We start from the raw sequence: 18,880 nt of genomic DNA, 5'->3' as shown, positions 1-18,880 counted from the left end.
CCGTCAGCTGTAGGGCGTGCCGAAGAATGAGACATACCAACCCAGATACATGCATGTACTTATGTCACTAGGAAAACATTACTCTCCGCGGTCGGCTAAAAACTTTTTAAAACGAGCTTTCGATAATTGTTAAATAAAACACTCAAAAGTTAAGAATATACCTATATTGTAACTGAAGATAAGCCGTTTTAAATATAACTTCAAATATAGCGCGGTACAGATTTTATCTTTAATGTGATTACACATTAATTAACAAATTAAAAATAGAAAATACAAAACGAAACAATTTAAATATCAAATACAAATATAAAGCAGTGAGTATGTAATGTACGATTTTTAACCAAAACTGCTTCTTTATGCCATACTCAGTGTTGTTCAGATCATCTTTTATAATATATCGCCGAAGTCCTAGAGTCCACATAATAATCAACTCTGTGTTGTCTACGAGGCTCATGTCAAAGTTGAATAAGACTTTGTCGGTGGATGAGAGGCTGTTGTATAAACTCAGGGTGTTTTCATCCTCAAATTTCCAATCGTTCAACAAAAAGTAAGATAACACTGAAGTCAGACTTTTTACTTTTTTGTAAATTTTCAACAACCTGAAAGTGAAAAACGTAAGTTAAGTTTTCACTGAACAAAACAGTCATGTAAGGGTAGATGATTAGAAAACTTCGAAAGCGTGATTTAGCATACATGTGGCACCATCACATGGTGATGGTGCCACATGTCACTGGTCACTGCATGAGAGTACCTTAGTTTACTCCCCGTAAGAAAGAGAGCGCTGTCGACGATGCTCGCAGGAATATAATGCAGCAGCCAGTTCAGTGTTATATAGACATGTTTGTTTGTCGTCAAGATCGTGAAGCCATACCATACAGCTTTGGGAGACACTAATTCTCGAGCTCGAGTGTTTATTATTACGCCGAGGTGGCCTGCAAATAAAAATAGTTATATTCCTCTCATCTCTCATCATGGAGTTCTTACGGTTGCTCTGCTGAGCTTAGGTCAGAGACCTCTCCTCTCCTCTCTGACCTCATAGAATGAGAAAGTACGCTATGGTTTATCACTGACTTCTTTTAGTAATGCAGCGTCTCTTTATAATCTACAATCTGAATAAAAGTAGCTGGATAGCCCAAGCTGCTGAACCTACGTAAGTGGGCACTAAGAAAGAAGTTTTGGAAACTCCACCCCTGAGGGGATAACTCAGGTATGGAAAACTGTACGAAAATTCATCAGTTTAGTAGTTAGACAATTGGACAAAAGTAATGGTTTCCATTTTTGAAAATTCTGTCCCTTATCTACGGGATAAAATAGTTTGCTTGGTTCGACAGTTCTTTTAATACTTACTTCTATTCTTTTTTATTTTTTTCTTCTTTTAATTATCTTTAACATTAACATCTATTTTGCGCCGCCTTCATATTTTCTGCACATCCTTAAGTTTGACTGGCAGAAAATGCTACGTTACATTAAGTCCACCTATTGTACTACTTTTTTTATTGTAATCAATAAATTGTAATAAAAAAAAGATTGATACTTGAGATTTCCTTATTTAATATTTATAAATATGTCTCCCACACCACAAAAAATACTAACATAAAAACCAATTTCATTAGGATAACAGAATTTTTTAACTTTATCATTCATATACGAGAACCCACATGAGGAAATTCATGTCTAGACCAAATATTAAGTAACATTCCCCAGGCGACAGGTGAAATCTTAAACCTGAACTTGTCAGACCACAACACAGGACAACTGTTAACGGTGCCTTTACAAAAAAAACATATACTCCCTAAAGCAAAATATATAATGCGTAGAGATATAACTCAGATAACATATTAAAATTTTGTAACTGCATTTCTCAATTATCGTGGTCTGAAGTATATGCCGGACACGATGCTGATAAAGCCTTTACTACTTTCCATGAGCTTCTTAATTTGTTTTATAACCTCTGCTTTCCTCTGATGAAAATTAAACTAAAAGTAAAAAGTAATAAATTATCTTGGATTAGCAAAGGTATAAAAATCTCATCAAAAACTCAGCGTAAATTAAGTCTGTCTGCGGGACAAAAAAATAATAATCAAAAAATCATGGAAAATTCTAAAAATAAGTGTAAAGCGACATGGAGTCTTATAAAAGACAACACGACTGTAAAAAATTAATAATACATTTATAAATACAATTAATTACAATAACATAAATTATAATAATCCAATTGACATTGCGAACATTTTTAATAATTATTTTATCGACTTGACTACTAAAAATACAATCATAAATTTGAATTATAAATACAAAATAGACATTAATTATTCAACTATATTTTTGACTCCTACAAAAGATACAGAAGTTTTTAAAATTATAATGAATCTTAAAAATACCACCTCTGTATGATCAAATAACGACTAAAATTATAAAAAAATCATCAACATTTATTGCACAAATACTAAGCCATTTAATAAATTCATCATTTTTATCTGGTGTATTCCCAACTAAACTGAAAACGTCGGTAATAAGACCTACTTATTTACAAAAAAGGCGATAAAACGCTATTAAATAATTATAGGCCTATTGCCCTCATACCCATACTCTCCAAAGTATTTGAAAGGGCAGTATATACACGAATACTCAACTTCATTGAGAAGCATAGTATATTAACACCAGATCAAAATGGATTTAGGAAAAATAAATCTACGTCATTAGCTGCCTTTAATCTTATTAATAACATTTTAGAAAACGTGGACACTAGACTTAGCACAGTTGGGGTATTTTTTGATATGAGTAGGACATTTGATTTTGTCTCTCATGAACTACTTTTATGGAAATGTGAAAGGTATGGCATACGTGGTCGTCCACTTGAATGGCATCATAGTTACTTAACAAACCGGAGCCAGTACGTAGAAATAAATAGCATAAACACTACAACTCAGGAAGAAGAATTCGTCAAATCAAACATAAAATACAATAAAGTAGGCGTACTCCAAGGAAGTATCCTGGGACCCCTCCTATTTATTTTATATATAAACGACATTACACAAATAACAAACTGCCGTTGTTCCTTATTTGCAGATGACATTGCTATAGTCATTCCAGATAATTTCACTGACAATTACAATAATAAAATAAATCTAAATATTGACAAAATAGTTATATGGCTGAGGGATAATAACCTAGAAATAAATGTATCAAAAACAAAATATATCCAATTTGGTAACAGAGGGACAAAAAAGCTTGACCTAAATGTTCGTTATAAAAACGAGCCCATCACTGAAACGGAGTCAACTAAATTTCTAGGTATACAACTAGATCGCTGGTTCACTTGGAACGAACATATAGAAAACCTATGCTCGAAAATTAGTCGTTTTGTCTATCCATTATGGTGTTTACCGAAAATTTGCAATTTAACAACAGCATTAAAAGCATATCATGGGTACGTTGCTTCTAAATTAAGGTATGGAATATTACTATGGGGAAATTCAGTGCATGTAAGCAAAATCTTCATTGCTCAGAAGCGCTGCATACGAGCTTTATATGGTGTTTCCCCGCATATAAGTTGCAAGCCTCTTTTTAAAGAACTGAAACTGCTCACATTGACGAGTATATATATATATTCGAAGTATGTGTTTTTGTCAAGACGCACATGCATCTTTTTGAGAAAAAGGGTGAAAAATGTAAATTCGCAACTCGGTATCCTGATAGACTATGCTTGCCACCCTCTAGAACAGTTATGCGGTCTAAAAACGCATATCATATGTGTTTTACTTATTATATATAAAAAACAATTGCACGAGTGGTTCCTTGAAAAATGTTTCTATACTCTGAAAGAATTTATGCCCTAATCATACTTTTATTGCAAGAGCTCCCTTAACACATAGACAACGAACACTACATAGCGACCCTGCCAGGATTAGTTTATTGTCTTCGACATGGTATATAACAAATTGTTTATTTGTAACTTAATATAAGTTATTGTTTCATACTGTACAACAACAACTGTATAACAACTCATATGTTTGAGTGTAAAAAAAAACATCTTAACTATTTTTTTTTTTTTAAAATACCCCCTAGGTGAGGTGTGGTATGTAGCGTATGTAGCATTGTGTGCATATTAAAATGTATTGTGGAACAGAACAGTGACAATAAAGACATCGTCATGACAACACGCTTTTATTGCAAGAGCTCCCTTAACACATAAACAACGAACACTATGACAATCCTTGAACAATGACTATCCTTGAAAGCGCAACACAGCATCGCTTGTAACTGTGAGTATTGATGTAGAACCTAGCGACTCGGAATTTTTGGTGTTAGAACCATTCAAATTGTATTTCAAACCAAATATGTAATGAAAAATTCAGATTCCTCAGTTGGAGTAAACTGATTTAAATTTTCAGTTACAAGATTTCAACATCAAATCAGCACCGCCACACCTATTTCTACCTAATAACAGCAATGTTAGGCGCTGCTGTGTTCTGGTTTGAAGGGTGTGGTAAGGGAGACATCCGGACTTATCCGAAGCGTTCCGCTTAGTCCTCAGGGGCAGCGGCGCATAAGTGGCCGACCTCAGGTAGGTAATATCTAAACCTATCTGGGGTTGAATACGGATGTCCGTGGGCGGCAGTAGCCACCGTCAGGCAGCACGAGCATGCAGTCACCTGATGGTGGACTGCATGCTCGTCTGCTACTTCTATGTTATAAAAAAAATACTGCATCCAAAATATGACTTACTAAATGGTAAAGGATTTCTATTACTGGTTACATTATAGATCTTCGTTTGTCTGCCTGACTGTCCGTGTGTCCGCGCCGTCTCCCAGCCAGCGGCCACCAGGGCGTTGGTGACAATGTCCACTGGCACCAAGTCCATTCGATTGTTTGAGTCGCACCATAAGATATGGATCACAGCCAACATAACGCCGAGTACGATCTGTCATAAATTGAAGATATTACTTAGTTTTCCTAGAAGTATTGCTAACTCACCACTGATTGATTTCAACTTAGTCCTTAGAGAACACACACTTATAAAGATTAAGTTGAAACGCCTCAGATTAGTATTTCTTGTCCTTATCACACCCTTCAAACTAGAACACATCATTGCTTAAAACTGCTGTTATTAAGTACTCAGAAATAGGTGATGTCTTTGGAGCCGCAACATAAAAGGTGTTACGACACTTACCCCGCTAGCACCAAGGACCTGATTGGTATCAACCCATCCTGGAGATGGCTCCCGGTATGCTCCGGTTACTAGAACAATATTTCATTAGTATTATTCGTTTCAAGTCATTCGTTATCGGTAAGCGACAATAAATTTGTGGCGACTTCCCGCTACTCGTCGAGAGATGTCGCCACGAGTATTCAGTATCACGCTATCGAAGTTTTCTCAAGATGTTGTGCATATACAAGCTCCGAACTGAGACTGTCGGAGCACGGCCGCTTCCCGGGCATGATCACGTAGGCCGGCAGGAGGTGTCCCGTCCCAAAAAATATTAAATTAAGTGAAGAACCCTATTTTTTTTAATATTTTATTTATTCCGTATAAACTTACATATACCATTACAGGATATCCTATAATGTTTCTTGACAAAATAGAATTAGTAAGCGAACATGTAATCCACCTGATGGTGAGTGGCTACAGCCCCACATGAACATCTATAATCAACCACACATAAGATTACATTGCTAACCCTAAGATAAATGTTAACACCTATAATAAAAGACTGCAATACCATACCCTTCAGACCAGAATAACTCTCAACCTACCTATAGCTGGTCTGACGACGCACACGGGCAGGTCACCTGCCATCGTTCTCACCGTCTCCTCCGCCACCGCCTTCGTGAATGTGTACGTGTTTGGCCAATCCGATCCACGACTGTCAAGAAAGTTAGAAATACTTTAAAACCAGTATTTTTTAGCATCTTATATTGTTTAATTTTCTTCTAATAAAATAATTATAACAACCGTTAAGTCTATACGAAAATGTGTCTTACTTTTTTAAAATATCATTAAGATAATCCATTTCGTTGTTTTCCGCCAACTTAATCATATCCTCTGGAGCTATCGGAGCCTCGTAGAAATCTTCAAGCACTTCCTTTTTAACACGACTTTTAGTCGCGTGAGAGTATGCAGTGGAAACATGCACCATTGATCTGTTGACAATAAATTTACTAATTAATCTGAAATTTACTATAATTGACTATATTCACTAAATTTATTAATGTAATACATTTAATTTTTCTTACTCTAACGCATTAGGTATAAACCTGTAATGTTAACTCTAAATATTAATTAAATAAATAAATAATATTAGGCTGAGTCTATTAATACAGGTACTGTACGAACAATTTATAATTATCTGGAGGCACGGCAGTGCCTCCGCCAAGTCGAGCCAAAAGAAGCGGCACGGCCGTACCATACTTTTCCCGAAGCAATTCGGCCCATTTTTGACCCCCTGTAACTTCGTTGCATATGAAGCTAGAAGCCTGAATTTTCAGGACCCAAGCAAGCATTGTATAGACACGGTACATTTAAAATTTCATGCAATTTGAACCAGTAGTTTAAGAATTACAAGTAGTTAAAGTTCGTAATTTTGTCACTCACTCACTGACTGACTGACCGATCATCAAAAGTTTAAGGCACTTCCAGCAGACATAGAAGGTTGAAATTGAGGGTACAATTAGTGTTTAGTATATAACTCATGGAAAAACTAAAATATTTTGCAATTTCTGTCCAGTTATCTAGATACACCAACTACATTAAATAACTTTGTATCCTATATAAGTTATATAGGATTACAAAGTTATATTTGCAGTTAATGAATCTGTGTTTCTGTCCGCGAAATGTACGAGTAGTAGGGGAGCCCATGATGTTAAATGGGTAGAAACTCGAGCGTCAATAGGACGTATACGATTGTGTAGATTACACGTTAGAGTGAAGAAAAGGTTGTGTGATATTTTTCGTTTCACCGTGGAAATAGTTTCTAGATGATTCGAAAAATGTAAAAAGCAGAGTCAGACATACTCAAGGCGCGGAAGGTTAGTGATAGAGTATATATCTCTGATGCCGGAAATATGTTTATCTGCTGGTTTGCATAGGGGGACAGCCATACGAGAGGTAAAAATGGAAAAAAAGTAACCAGCACATTAAATTTTCAAAGGGGATATGAAGTTACCCCAGATGAGTCCCCCATTCGAAAGTCTGACGATTCGATTCGAAAGACTGTCAGTGACTCTTCGAAAATGCAAAAAAAAAACGTTATCTTGACACACTCGAGGGCGTAAGATTATTATACAGGAAATTCCAGCTGATGTTTTACTTATCATAACCCTTCATCTGACGATTTAGTGGAGGGGTTTTTTATACTGACGATTTGAAAAAAAAAACAGAATGAGAATATATAAAGAATAATGTATTTTCCATAAAATTTGCCTTTTCCTTTAGTTTGTTGTACACCATTACTTTCCAGGGATCCATGCTAATAAATGGCGCTATCAGATAGTGCATATTTTCTAGCATTATTTCCTTTGTATTAAAAAAAATACCGCACTCGAGTATGTCCAGGTATAGATTTTTTGCAACCTTATTACTCCCTAACGCCGCCCTCAAACCATCAGATTATAAATTTATTGTTTTCAGCATGTAATTAAGCTACTATAGATAATACGATTTTTTATTAATGGACTTCCCTGGTTGAACCCCCCAAATGGATAGTTTAAGATACTCTATAGGATGTAAGGTATCTCCCATATCTTAATCTGCCGCGTTCGAGTCACTCTCGAAATCCCGTCTTGGGCTCCCCTACTATTATAGGCGACGTCAATTGTTTTTATTCTCGAGATAAAAGACGTTTTCAATTCCAACTTCAATTTAAATTCAATTCAAATAATGGGTGAAGTGCGAATCGAACTCGTACACTGAGGGTTCCGTACCACAAAAATATTTGTTTATTTTATTTTTATTTTTACTAATTGATGTTATAGCAGCCATATAATGCATTGTGAACATTTCAAATGAAAAACGCTAAAAAATAGCAGGTCCTTATATGTTTGTCTCTGTAGTTCCTGGACTAAAAAAGGGTTACGATATCCCGTGCCTGTCGTAAGAAGCGACTACAAGGGGGCTTCCGAAGTTGGGAGTGGCAACAGCGAGCTCGAACCGTCCAATAAGTGTCCCCGGGAAGGACGGCGGTATGTGTAGTCGCATACCGTCGTGAACACCGGATAGTTTAGGAGGAGCGAAAACTGTTCTCCCAGGGCAGAGCTCGATCGAGGCATCGCGCTTAAAGGACTTCTGTTACGTTCAGTCGGAGATCCCGGAGTTCTCCAACAAACGTTGAGGACGGCCACCGGAGGATTTTAGTGCGGCTAAAGTCCCACATAACCCGGCGTCACTCCCACGTCGTCGAGTACCTTTTCAAGATTTCCTTCTTATAAAGAAAAAGAAGGTCCTTGTATGGCAACTCTCCTTTATTTGAAAGTTTTTCGTTTTACTTTTAGTACTTATTGTTAAAGCCATTATACATATTCCGTAAAAAATTTAAATTTCTATCTATTAAGGTTCCAGAAATAGAGCTCTATGTCAGACAGACGAACGGACAGCTTAGAAATAGGGTTCCGTTTTAACCTTTGGGTATGGAACCCTAAAAAGTTATATAATATCAAAAACATTCCGAATTTCTGACAAATGTCATGAGAAAAAAACTAGATGTTACGGCTAATGTGCCTAAATCAGTTAAAACGCAGATTAGCTTGTCCATTACCTAAAGTACAAAACGAGATTGTATCAATTTTCACCCCTTGACGTCGACCCGTGCATGCCATGATGCGTCGTCGTGTCATGAATTTACGACAAACATTGTATATTTTCACGAAACAATATCGCTTTGCGGCACGATGTCGCTATGTGTCACGATACGTCGTCGCGTCGTAAAAAGGCATGTGTTTTAGCCCTAAGAATAAGTCTGAAAAGATGTTTCGAATTTTGACTACATAGTTAATCTGCATATTTTCTAGCTAATCTTAAGCCTAGTTAATGTGTATGCTAACGTATTCTACAATCTAACGGTAACATACAAAAAATACAATAACTGTCGTGAGGTTTAGCAACTGTCACCGCATTATAAAATAATAATAAGTTTGTTTCCAAGGAAACAAGTGTTTAGGCAAAGGAGATGTTTCATTTTCGGCCATCTCATGTACATTATAACTAAAAAACACGAATAATTTGTATAATTGAAGAAAAATACACATATATTTTGATAACCTAAAGTATTCGTGTTTAAAAATATTTAAAATAAGCAATCCTCATTGAAATATTAAAAATGGCGGAATACTGTCAATGTCAAGTTTTCAAAACTGTCGATGTCGGGAACCTATGTGTACCCCATACATAGGTTACTATACTCTTTGGATGTCGGTAATTCTGTATTTCGCTGTTTTTGTCGTAAAGTTATTGTTACCTTAGTACTTTACAACCTGGCTTTTGTTTTGGGTATCCCGTCATTATTTCTGAATTTAATTAATTATTTATAACAATAATAACAAAACCACCTTTTAAATAGTATCTGGTTTTATAGATGTAAGTGACATGTCAAATTAAAAAAGAAGAAGTTGTCAATTTGATATGCGTAAAAGTGGATATATACATATTATAATAGTGGACTCCAATGTAAACGTTGAATAAATATGTAGGTACTGATGAGAAGATTCCATTTTAATCCTGAATATGTTTCTGCTCTGTGCTGCTTACGATTATGGAGTGATTCTACCTTACTTGTTTACCCAGCTTATGTTTTATGGACTCTTGTGATTTTCGTGCGATCGCTGTGGATTGTGTTGACAAGGATTCAATATCATCAGGTAAAATATACATCAGTTGTTGTATTAATCGTGAAATAATCGTAAATAATTTTAAACTACAGAAGCTAATATTTTTACATTTCTCTTTTTTAGATAATTACATTAGCAAGACTAGGACATTCTTGGGATGACAAAATAATCAGTTATTATTGCAACTGCATCGCTGGGCAACGAACCGTACTCGTAGGTAGTTGCGCTCACATTATGCCCATTGTTTGATGTTTGGGCTGAGCTCGTCACAGGATGAAAATATTGATAAGGGAAGATATTTAAAATGAATAAATAATGTATCTAAGTGAAGAGTAAGTAAAATATGATCAAATGTGTACTTAAAGTTGTTTTATTTACACACTTAAATGTTTTAACTAAAATAAATTGGTATAGAAGTACATATTTTGGTATGTTTGTTTTAAGTCAAGATTTATGAAAGTAAATATAATTAATGTTTATCAAATATAGGCCTTGTTTCTCAATACACATAATACAATGTTTATATATCTACGCCCATTCGCGTAAAAAATATATTAAAAAGTATATAATGTATATAGTAAGTTAAAATAGAATGACAGATGACATTATTATGGTAATCACTACCGCCATGATGTTTTTGCACTGTTGTGTTGCAAGTTTAAGTGTAAATTATTGTTTTTTAACAATTAAACGAACATGATTTGAAGAAAATTAACCCCCTTCTTTGCATGTTTTCTTAATTTTTAATATAGTGTACAAAAGGTGGCCGGGAGCCCATACATTTTGAAACATCTCCTTTCGGCCTTATTGAGCATAAATAAATGTCTATGAAAATAATTTTTATATGTAAGCACATAAAAAATTACAATGTTCACAATAGAAAATCCCTAATAACTTCTAAACGGATTACCCTAATTACACAATTCCTTTTGCCCTATCCGTTTTAGACATAAACCTACCAAATGGCATTAAAGACAAACCAATATATATACGAACAAAAAATCATGTTTTCAACTTACGTAATATTAGGTACGTAACATTTCAACGCAATATTACAAAAATTTAGTTAAGTTCGTTTCAAATGATTCGAAATAGGAAACTGTTATATAAATCGAGCTTAGATATCCACTTTATAACATATTCTTGCCATGATCACCAAAAATATCAGCTCCTAGTGGCTTGATAATTGATAGCTATAAAAAAACGAAAATCCACAGTTTAACGTTGAATTTAAACAACCGTCCATTGCACAATTAGGGTATTTTATTTTGCTCCATTGCTTGTACAAAACAGTTACAAACGCGTGTCAGAAATGAACTGACAGTCGCGCACGTATGCGCTCGAGTCCCCCCGAGATAACGAGTCGGTAAGTGGTGTCTACGTGTGCGTTACTTCAGCCCACTTTGTATGAAGATTGACTTCTGTTAGTTTTTATTTTGTGTTAGTACCTACCCGGAAAAACGTGGAAATTATTATAAGAAACCTTTTTAATATAAATAATTTTAAGTATGAATTTGTTAGCGGTGAGTAAACTTACTGAAAAAGGATTTACTGTTAATTTCTTGAAAAATGGTTGCACTATTAGTAACTCTATGGATATTATCATCGCAACTGGCCACAACGTAAATGGTATATATACAATTTGTCAAATCACCGATATGTAATTTGACAATGTCAAATAAATATTGGCATAGAAGACTAGCCCATATTAATCCGGAATATATGCGAATTTTAAAGAATATTATGACTGGTCTTGATAATGAACATTACCGACGGATATGACGACTAGTAAGAAACCATTTCCAAACCTCTGAACGCGAACGAACGATATACTGGAGATCGTACATACAGATTTATGTAGTCTCATGGAAGCTAGTTCACTCAACGGTTCAAGGTACATGTTATTATTTATCGACTATTATTCTCGAATGACACGATGAATGTTTATTTTCTAAAACATAAGAGTGAGTCTTTAAGAAATTTCAAAAATATAAAGTGTTGAAAAAGGAACTAGCAAGTCGAACAAATGTATGAGATCAGATGGTGGGACGACATTTTGTAATAGAGCTTTCAATATTTTCTTATCAACAAATGGAATTCTACATTAGAAGGCGATACTGTATACCCCTAAACAAATTGTTGTGGCTGAAACAGCTAACAGAACTATTATTGTATATGCGAGAAGTCTAAAACGAATGTTATCATTATTAAATAAATATTTCATTTCATTTCAGAAGTCAGAAGTCTATTATAAATTGAAACTAATTTGAGCAAGAGCAGTAAATACTGTGGTTTATATCAAAAACCGGAGTCCGACGAAGTCAGTGAAAGATTACCAATGATTTTTGTCGGATATTCAGAAGAAAGTAAGGGATGTCGATTATTTAATACGAAGACACGTTAAATCCCAATAAATAAATAAATAAATCACAATCAGTAGAGATGTTTTTAGAAGAAGTTTTTCCTGAGGATAACGGGCATAATTTCAGTTGTCAAAATAGTAACTTTTTTAGATTTAATTTATTGTCATGTTCGAATGAAAGTGATGATGAATGGCAAGATTATTTACATAACTACAAAGACTACCTAAACAATTTAATTGCCTTTAAAAAATCTGTTGTTGAGATTCAACTAGTGGAAGGTACCGGAAAGGAAAAGAGTAGAAATATCTACAAAAAGGAATGAGATGCCATCAAAAACAATGCTTGTAAAAAGATCCAAGTCTCGCCATTCAATTCTTCTACCGTAAAAAGTCTTGAGATCTATGTAATACCAAGCCGGTAATGTATGCAGTCCCTACTTAAGGGACCTTCTGTCTTAAGGTATTATCTCACTATCTAACCTAACAACATCTCATGGGACCATACCAATTTTAAAAATATTTTATGTTCTAAATAAATTGACGTGGCAATCGTACTTGTGTGATGCGATATGATAAGATGAAAACACAATGTGACTTGCAGTACGATTGCCACGTTAATTTATTTAGAACATAAAAGATTTTTAAAATTGGTATGGTCCCATGAGATGTTGTTAGGTTAGATAGTGAGATAATACCTTAAGACAGAAGGTCCCTTAAGTAGGGACTGCATACATTACCGGCTTGGTATTACATAGATCTCAAGACTTTTTACGGTAGAAGAATTGAATGGCGAGACTTGGATCTTTTTACAAGCATTGTTTTTGATGGCATTAATACGGTTACCGTACCAATAATTTATAATTATTAATACGGGTACTGGACAAACAATTTATTATTATCCGATTCGAACCGGTAGATTTTGAGAAATCTCAAAAAAACTAAAAAAAAATTTTTTTGAAATGTTTTTTTTTTAATAATTTTTAAACGGCTCTACCGATCGATTTTAGAAACTAAGCTCTTAACATCAAAAAATGACGTCGATCGCCATCAGCCCGTTCGAAATCAATTTAAAAAAAAACCTAACCTAACCTAGCCTAACCAATTGAATAAATGTACGAATAAATATATTTAAAAAAAAAAAAAAATTGTCACATTGTTTAAAGAAAAAAAAAATGAATAAATGTACGAATAAATATATTAAAAAAAAACATTGAATAAATGTACGAATAAATATAATTTATTAGTCCAGTACCTGTACAAATAGTCACATTGTTAAAAAAAAAAAACCTAACCTAACCTAACCTAACCAATTGAATAAATGTACGAATAAATATAATTTATTAGTCCAGTACCTGTACAAATAGTCACATTGATAATATTAATAATAATAGCAAGAATAATCATTTATGAATATAAAATATTTTAAGGTTGTAGAACCCTTTGTGATTCGTTTCCGGACCGCCACCCCTATTTCTGCCTAATGACAGCTACAGTGTTAAACGCTGAAGTATACCGGTTTGAAGTGCTCGATACAGAAGACATAATGAACCGAGGAATTCCAACTTTGTTCTCAAAACCTAGAATAGTTCCTTGAAGAATCCTTTTATTAAAGCCCTTCCTTATTTTTAATAAATGTTGAAAAGTTTGAGGTCCTTCCCGAAATTAAAACTATCTAGATTATTTCTAACTAGGAAGCCAAGTACGAATTTTACTTTAATATATAACATGGGTTCAAAAAACGACAGATTTATAAAATAACGGTATTTCCTTACTTTACCCCCTTAAGGGTTGGTTGTCCAAAAAAACTGAAACAGGTGTTAAACTATTTCAAATACTAATTTTCAAGGTACTTGCTTCAAATTTGGCGGATTTACAAACAAGATTTCATCTCTTACCCCTTAGAGGTGGAATATCAAAACACGCCTTTTAGTGAGTGCTTAAGTTATACCTTAATTATTCCACTTACTTAAGCTGGCGACAAGCCCTGGCCAAGAGCATCATTTCCCTGGTCCCTCGTACATTGGTGATGGTCGCAGTACGTACGTCTTCTTGGAAGTTTACTGTTGCCGCCATGTGGAATATTACATTGACCTGGATGAAACGTCACGAATCATTTTTTTTTTATAACATAGGAGTAACAAATTAGCATGCAGTCCACCTGATGGTAAGTGGCTACAGCCACTCATGGACATCTGTAATCAACCTCAGATACGATTAGATATACTTACCTGAGGTCGGCTATAGATGCGCTGTTACCCCTCAGGACTAAACTGGAATGCCTCGGAAATTTATGTCGCGCTTAACGCTGCTGTTATGAGGCAGAAATAGGTGTGGCGGTGGTGCCGCCGGAGTCGAACCATAATATGGATAGAACCCTATATTATAGGGTTCTATTATCTCCAAATAACTGTCAAATGCGTTATAATAAGACCTCTTATTACCTCCTCAGTGATAGATTTCCAGTCACCTTCACTCAGACCCATTCTGAGCTCTTTGACATCTCCGTCTACTGGGATTATTTTGTCCGTGAAATTTGGGTACAGTTTTTTCAAGGGATCATATACCTGAAAACACATCAAAAGTAAGCTTGTGACATATAAAATTGCTGAACGTTCAGTCAATTTGGTGTAAGTGGCCACTTGCGTGAACACATTGAAGCCTAAATAGTATTAATTTACCTGAGGTAGACTAAGGTTTATTAGAGAATTTTCTCTGATTCACTTCAGGGGATAGTTTTGATTTCACAATGGGTTTCAGAGCATCATAGGACCGCGAGTGGATACGGTCCTATCATATCTTCCCGGGGGAATAAAATGATTTTTTTTTATTATAGGAGTAGAAGACGAGCGTGCAGTCCACCTGATGGTAAGTGGCTACTGCCGCCCATGGACATCTGTATTCAACCCTAGATAGGATTAGATATTCCTACCTGAGGTTGGCCTCAGATGCGCCGCTACCCCTGATGACTAAGCTGGAACACCTCGGAAAAGTATGTCTCCCTTACCACACCCTTCAAAATGGAACACAGCAGCGTCTTACACTGCTGTTATTCTGCACAAGTTCCCTTAGCCGGTCTGCACAAGTTCCCTTAGTCGGCTCTAATGACACCTACGGGACAAGAGGGGCGAACCTATTCTATAACGCCAGAGTCTCACGGCGTGGTAGACTAAGATTGCGTTCATACTGATGCGAACCCCTTATTGAGGTAGCGAGTTAACCACTAGGATAAAGCCCTTAAGTTTTCCAAGCGCTACGCACAAGTTTATGACTTACCGGGTCGGATAGGAATTCGTGTAGTCTCACTTGCGCCGGCTTCTCTTTCTTCGGTCGAAGCAAAGTGTACACTTTTCTTACTTTACAAGATCTGTAATTTTTACGTACGACTGATTATAAGGTTTGTACGTGTATGAAGGTGGTAGAAACTTTTGCGGTTCAACTCCGACGGCTCCGTCGTCACACCCATTTCGCCCATAATAGCAGTGGTAAATGCTGCTGTGGGCCGAGGCATTCCAGTTTAGTCCTGAAGGGGAAGCGACGCATCTGTGGCCGATCTCATGTAGGAATAATATATAAGTGGCGGGCGCAGCGACTAGTGCCCGAGTGCATTTGGATAGCTTTAGGATTGAGGATATTAAAAGAGCGCTAAAACATCTCAAGCCAAAGAATTCAGTGGGTCCAGATGGCATACCAGCGTTTCTTTTTAAAGATTGTAGTCGAGTACTAGCAGAACCATTGCTTTATGTATTCAACGTGTGTCTGAAATTAGGAGAATATCCGGTGCAGTGGAAAACCACCCGAGTCGTCCCAATTCCTAAGGGAAAACCTGGATCAGATATTCACGGTTATAGACCTGTGGCTGTACTGTCGACGGCGGCAAAGGTTTTTGAGTCCGCCATTCAGCGCAGCGTGCAGGCACAAGTGCGAGCACAACTATCGGACGCACAACATGGATTTAGCCCGGGGCGTAGCACTGCAACTAATCTTCTCAGCTTTATGGCGCAAGTCGTCCCTTCCATAGATTCTGGTAAGCAAGTGGATGTAGCTTACTTGGATTTCAGGAAAGCTTTCGACGTTTTATTAAGAAAGCTTGCAAAATTCGGCTGTACGCCGCATCTCTTAAATTTTTTTGCCAACTATATGAGGGATAGACAACAATATGTTGATGTTAATGGTTTCCTATCTGAGCCATACTACACAGGTCAGGGGTGAGCCAGGGCAGCAATTTGGGGTCTCTCGAGTTTATAATAATGATTAACGATTTGCCAGAAGTCGTTCAACATGGCACATGTTTGTTATTTGCGGACGACCTTAAATTGCTGCTCGAGGTTAAAGAAAGAAGGGACTGTGAACGACTACAAGACGACATAAATCATAAAACGACAGAGTGGAGCCGTGAAAACAAGCTCTATTTTAATATCTCCAAATGCTCGGTGATATCCTTTACTCGCGCGCGCACCGGCCTGCCTTACGAGTATCGTATGGGCTCCGAGCCGCTACAGAGAGTAACACAGGTACGTGATCTTGACGTTACCATAACCCGTGAAGTTAGGTTTCGCGAACACATTATTAATGTTTGTAAGAAGGCGTACCGAAACCTATGATTTGTTTTGAGGCAGTCGCGAGGCATGACTAACGTTACCGCAATCAAGGTGTTATATGATTCACTGATCAGGAGTCATCTGGAACACAGTGCAGTCTAATGGGCCCCTTATGAAGCAAAATATGTAACAATGTTGGAGCGCGTTCAAAATAAATTTGCGAGGCATCTGTACAATAAATTATACGGTGTATATCCATACTACCCGTTAATGTACCCCACATTGTTCGTGTTAGGAATGGTGGGTTACAATCAACTCAGAGTACGCCGAGAGTTCGCACTAATCGCGTATTTAGTAAAATTGTTGCGCGGTGTAGCTCATAATCCGGAGTTACTGTGTCACCTGGAGCTCTGTGCCCCAGAGGACTATGTGTGTAGACGCCGGCGCCCGCTGCTGCTGGCCGTGCCGACAGCCAGGACCGAGCTATTGGCTAAGTCACCTCTCAGTCGAGCACTCTGTACACTCAACCAGGCGCATGAACAACTTGACGTATTTTCATGCAACTTGAGTGAATTCGCAATAGTTGTGCTTCATATAATATGTTTAATGAAGTAGGAATGTAGATAAGAATTTAGTTAAGTATTTAAAATAAGGCCTCTCTATCGTATTGGGTGTTTAGCCTGTAAGGATAGACGTAATGGTGTTTTAAGAATAAATAAATAAATAAATAAATAAGAACTAAAGCAAATGTTATATTAGAAAATGGAATAAAGGTGTGATGCTATTGTTCTCTGGTTAGCTTCTTCGGCTTCTTCGTCTTCTGACGACGTCTGTACAAAATGTGTTTTGTATAGACGTCGACTTGAAAGAATAACGAAAAGAAAGACTTTTGATAGATAGAAATATTTTTAAATGTATTTTTTCCCCTGAGCCATATATTTAGGGGACCGCAAAATTAGAAATACTTTGGGACCCAATACACCACTGAATTTAATAACCTGTTGTCTAATTTCTTATTTCTGCCCAACAGCAGTGTTAAGCGCTGCTAAGTACTGGTTTAAGGGGTGAGGGTTTAAGGGTAAGGGAGATATCCTTTTACGAGTTTAATCTTCGGCGGTAGCGACGCATCTGTGGCCGACCTCAGATGGGAGTTTCTACTTGTCTCGGGTTGACTACAGATGTCCATGACCGGCGGTAGCTACTTACCATCAGGTGGTGATGCAAGCTCGTCTGCTACTTTTATATGATAAAGGAAAAACTAAATGTACCTGATGAGTTTCTCGATGAGTTGCTTCCCCAGGAACCCGGAGCCCCCCGTTATAAATATTGTCGCGTCATCGTACAGCTTTGCCACGTCAGAGTCGCCGCGCAGAAGCGCTTCTTCTATGTTCCTGTGCTTCGCTTTGAATGCTGTCTCCACCGCCAGAGCTGGATCCATCTAATAATTGTAATTATTATTGTAAAATATTCTAGTGACTGACTAGTACGAGTATAATGTCTTGACTGACTGACATCGCAAAACTACCTTTGTTTTTGTTCATGAGGTGGTAACCTTTAAAAAGTACCCGATGCCATAGGACCGACGACGGGTTATTTGAGTCTTTTATCGCACTAAACCCCCCCTGTGACCGTCCTCAACGCTGTGTAGATCCGCGGAGATCTCGAGATCTTAGTTTTATTTTAACAGGCAGAAATAGGTGTGGCGGTGGTGCCGCCGGAGTCGAACCACTGAGGGTTCTACCACCTTCAATTTATATTACTTACTACGAGTATTACTTACATTGTAGTTCATAGCTGCGTCGCACGATGTTGAATGTATTAGGAAACGTGAATGAGTTAGGAAAGTTTCAAATGTTTAATTATTTATCGGAGTACAAATTGACGTAAATAATTTAATGTAAGCATTTTTTAATGTATTTTGAATACAATGTTTTAGGGTTCCGTACCCAAAGGGTTAAATTGGAACCCTATTACTAAACCACCGCTGCCTCTACGTCTATCACAGGGCTCTATCTCTGGTATCGTAATAGATAAACACTTGAAAATTTATAATTACACAAAATATATATAATGGTGGCCACTATAACAAAAAAAAAATATCCAAAAAATAAAACACACTACTATGTCACTACAAAGTAAAAAATAATTGAAATAAATG

General features: G+C 36.5%; 2 protein-coding genes and 1 long non-coding RNA gene across 3 annotated transcripts; 1 reads left to right on the top strand and 2 right to left on the bottom strand.

Moving 5' to 3' along the window:
- Positions 1-238: 238 nt before the first annotated feature.
- On the bottom strand, positions 239-2,587 carry LOC140756819 (fatty acyl-CoA reductase wat-like). The gene is made up of 3 exons (XM_073092352.1): positions 2,584-2,587; positions 752-932; positions 239-599 (listed from the first exon to the last, which is right to left on the bottom strand). The coding sequence occupies exons 1-3, from the start codon at positions 2,585-2,587 to the stop codon at positions 239-241; spliced, it is 546 nt and encodes a 181-aa protein (XP_072948453.1).
- Positions 2,588-3,505: 918 nt separating this feature from the next.
- Positions 3,506-18,538, bottom strand: LOC140756818 (fatty acyl-CoA reductase wat-like). Its single transcript, XM_073092351.1, has 10 exons — positions 18,503-18,538; positions 17,991-18,160; positions 15,458-15,548; positions 14,626-14,748; positions 14,151-14,275; positions 5,986-6,144; positions 5,758-5,867; positions 5,174-5,241; positions 4,788-4,924; positions 3,506-3,581 (listed from the first exon to the last, which is right to left on the bottom strand). Exons 1-10 carry the CDS (start codon positions 18,512-18,514, stop codon positions 3,506-3,508), a joined length of 1,071 nt encoding a protein of 356 aa, XP_072948452.1. The 5' UTR covers positions 18,515-18,538.
- Positions 7,175-10,180, top strand: LOC140756961 (uncharacterized). The gene is made up of 2 exons (XR_012103919.1): positions 7,175-9,852; positions 9,946-10,180. It is a non-coding gene; the product is annotated as an uncharacterized LOC140756961 (long non-coding RNA).
- Positions 18,539-18,880: the final 342 nt, after the last annotated feature.

The sequence above is a fragment of the Epargyreus clarus genome, unplaced genomic scaffold, assembly GCF_041222505.1.
Source record: "Epargyreus clarus isolate Ecla_fem2 unplaced genomic scaffold, WU_Ecla_fem_2.2 ptg000036l, whole genome shotgun sequence".
Lineage (NCBI taxonomy): Eukaryota > Metazoa > Arthropoda > Insecta > Lepidoptera > Hesperiidae > Epargyreus > Epargyreus clarus.
This window is presented reverse-complemented; position numbering and strand designations above follow the sequence as displayed.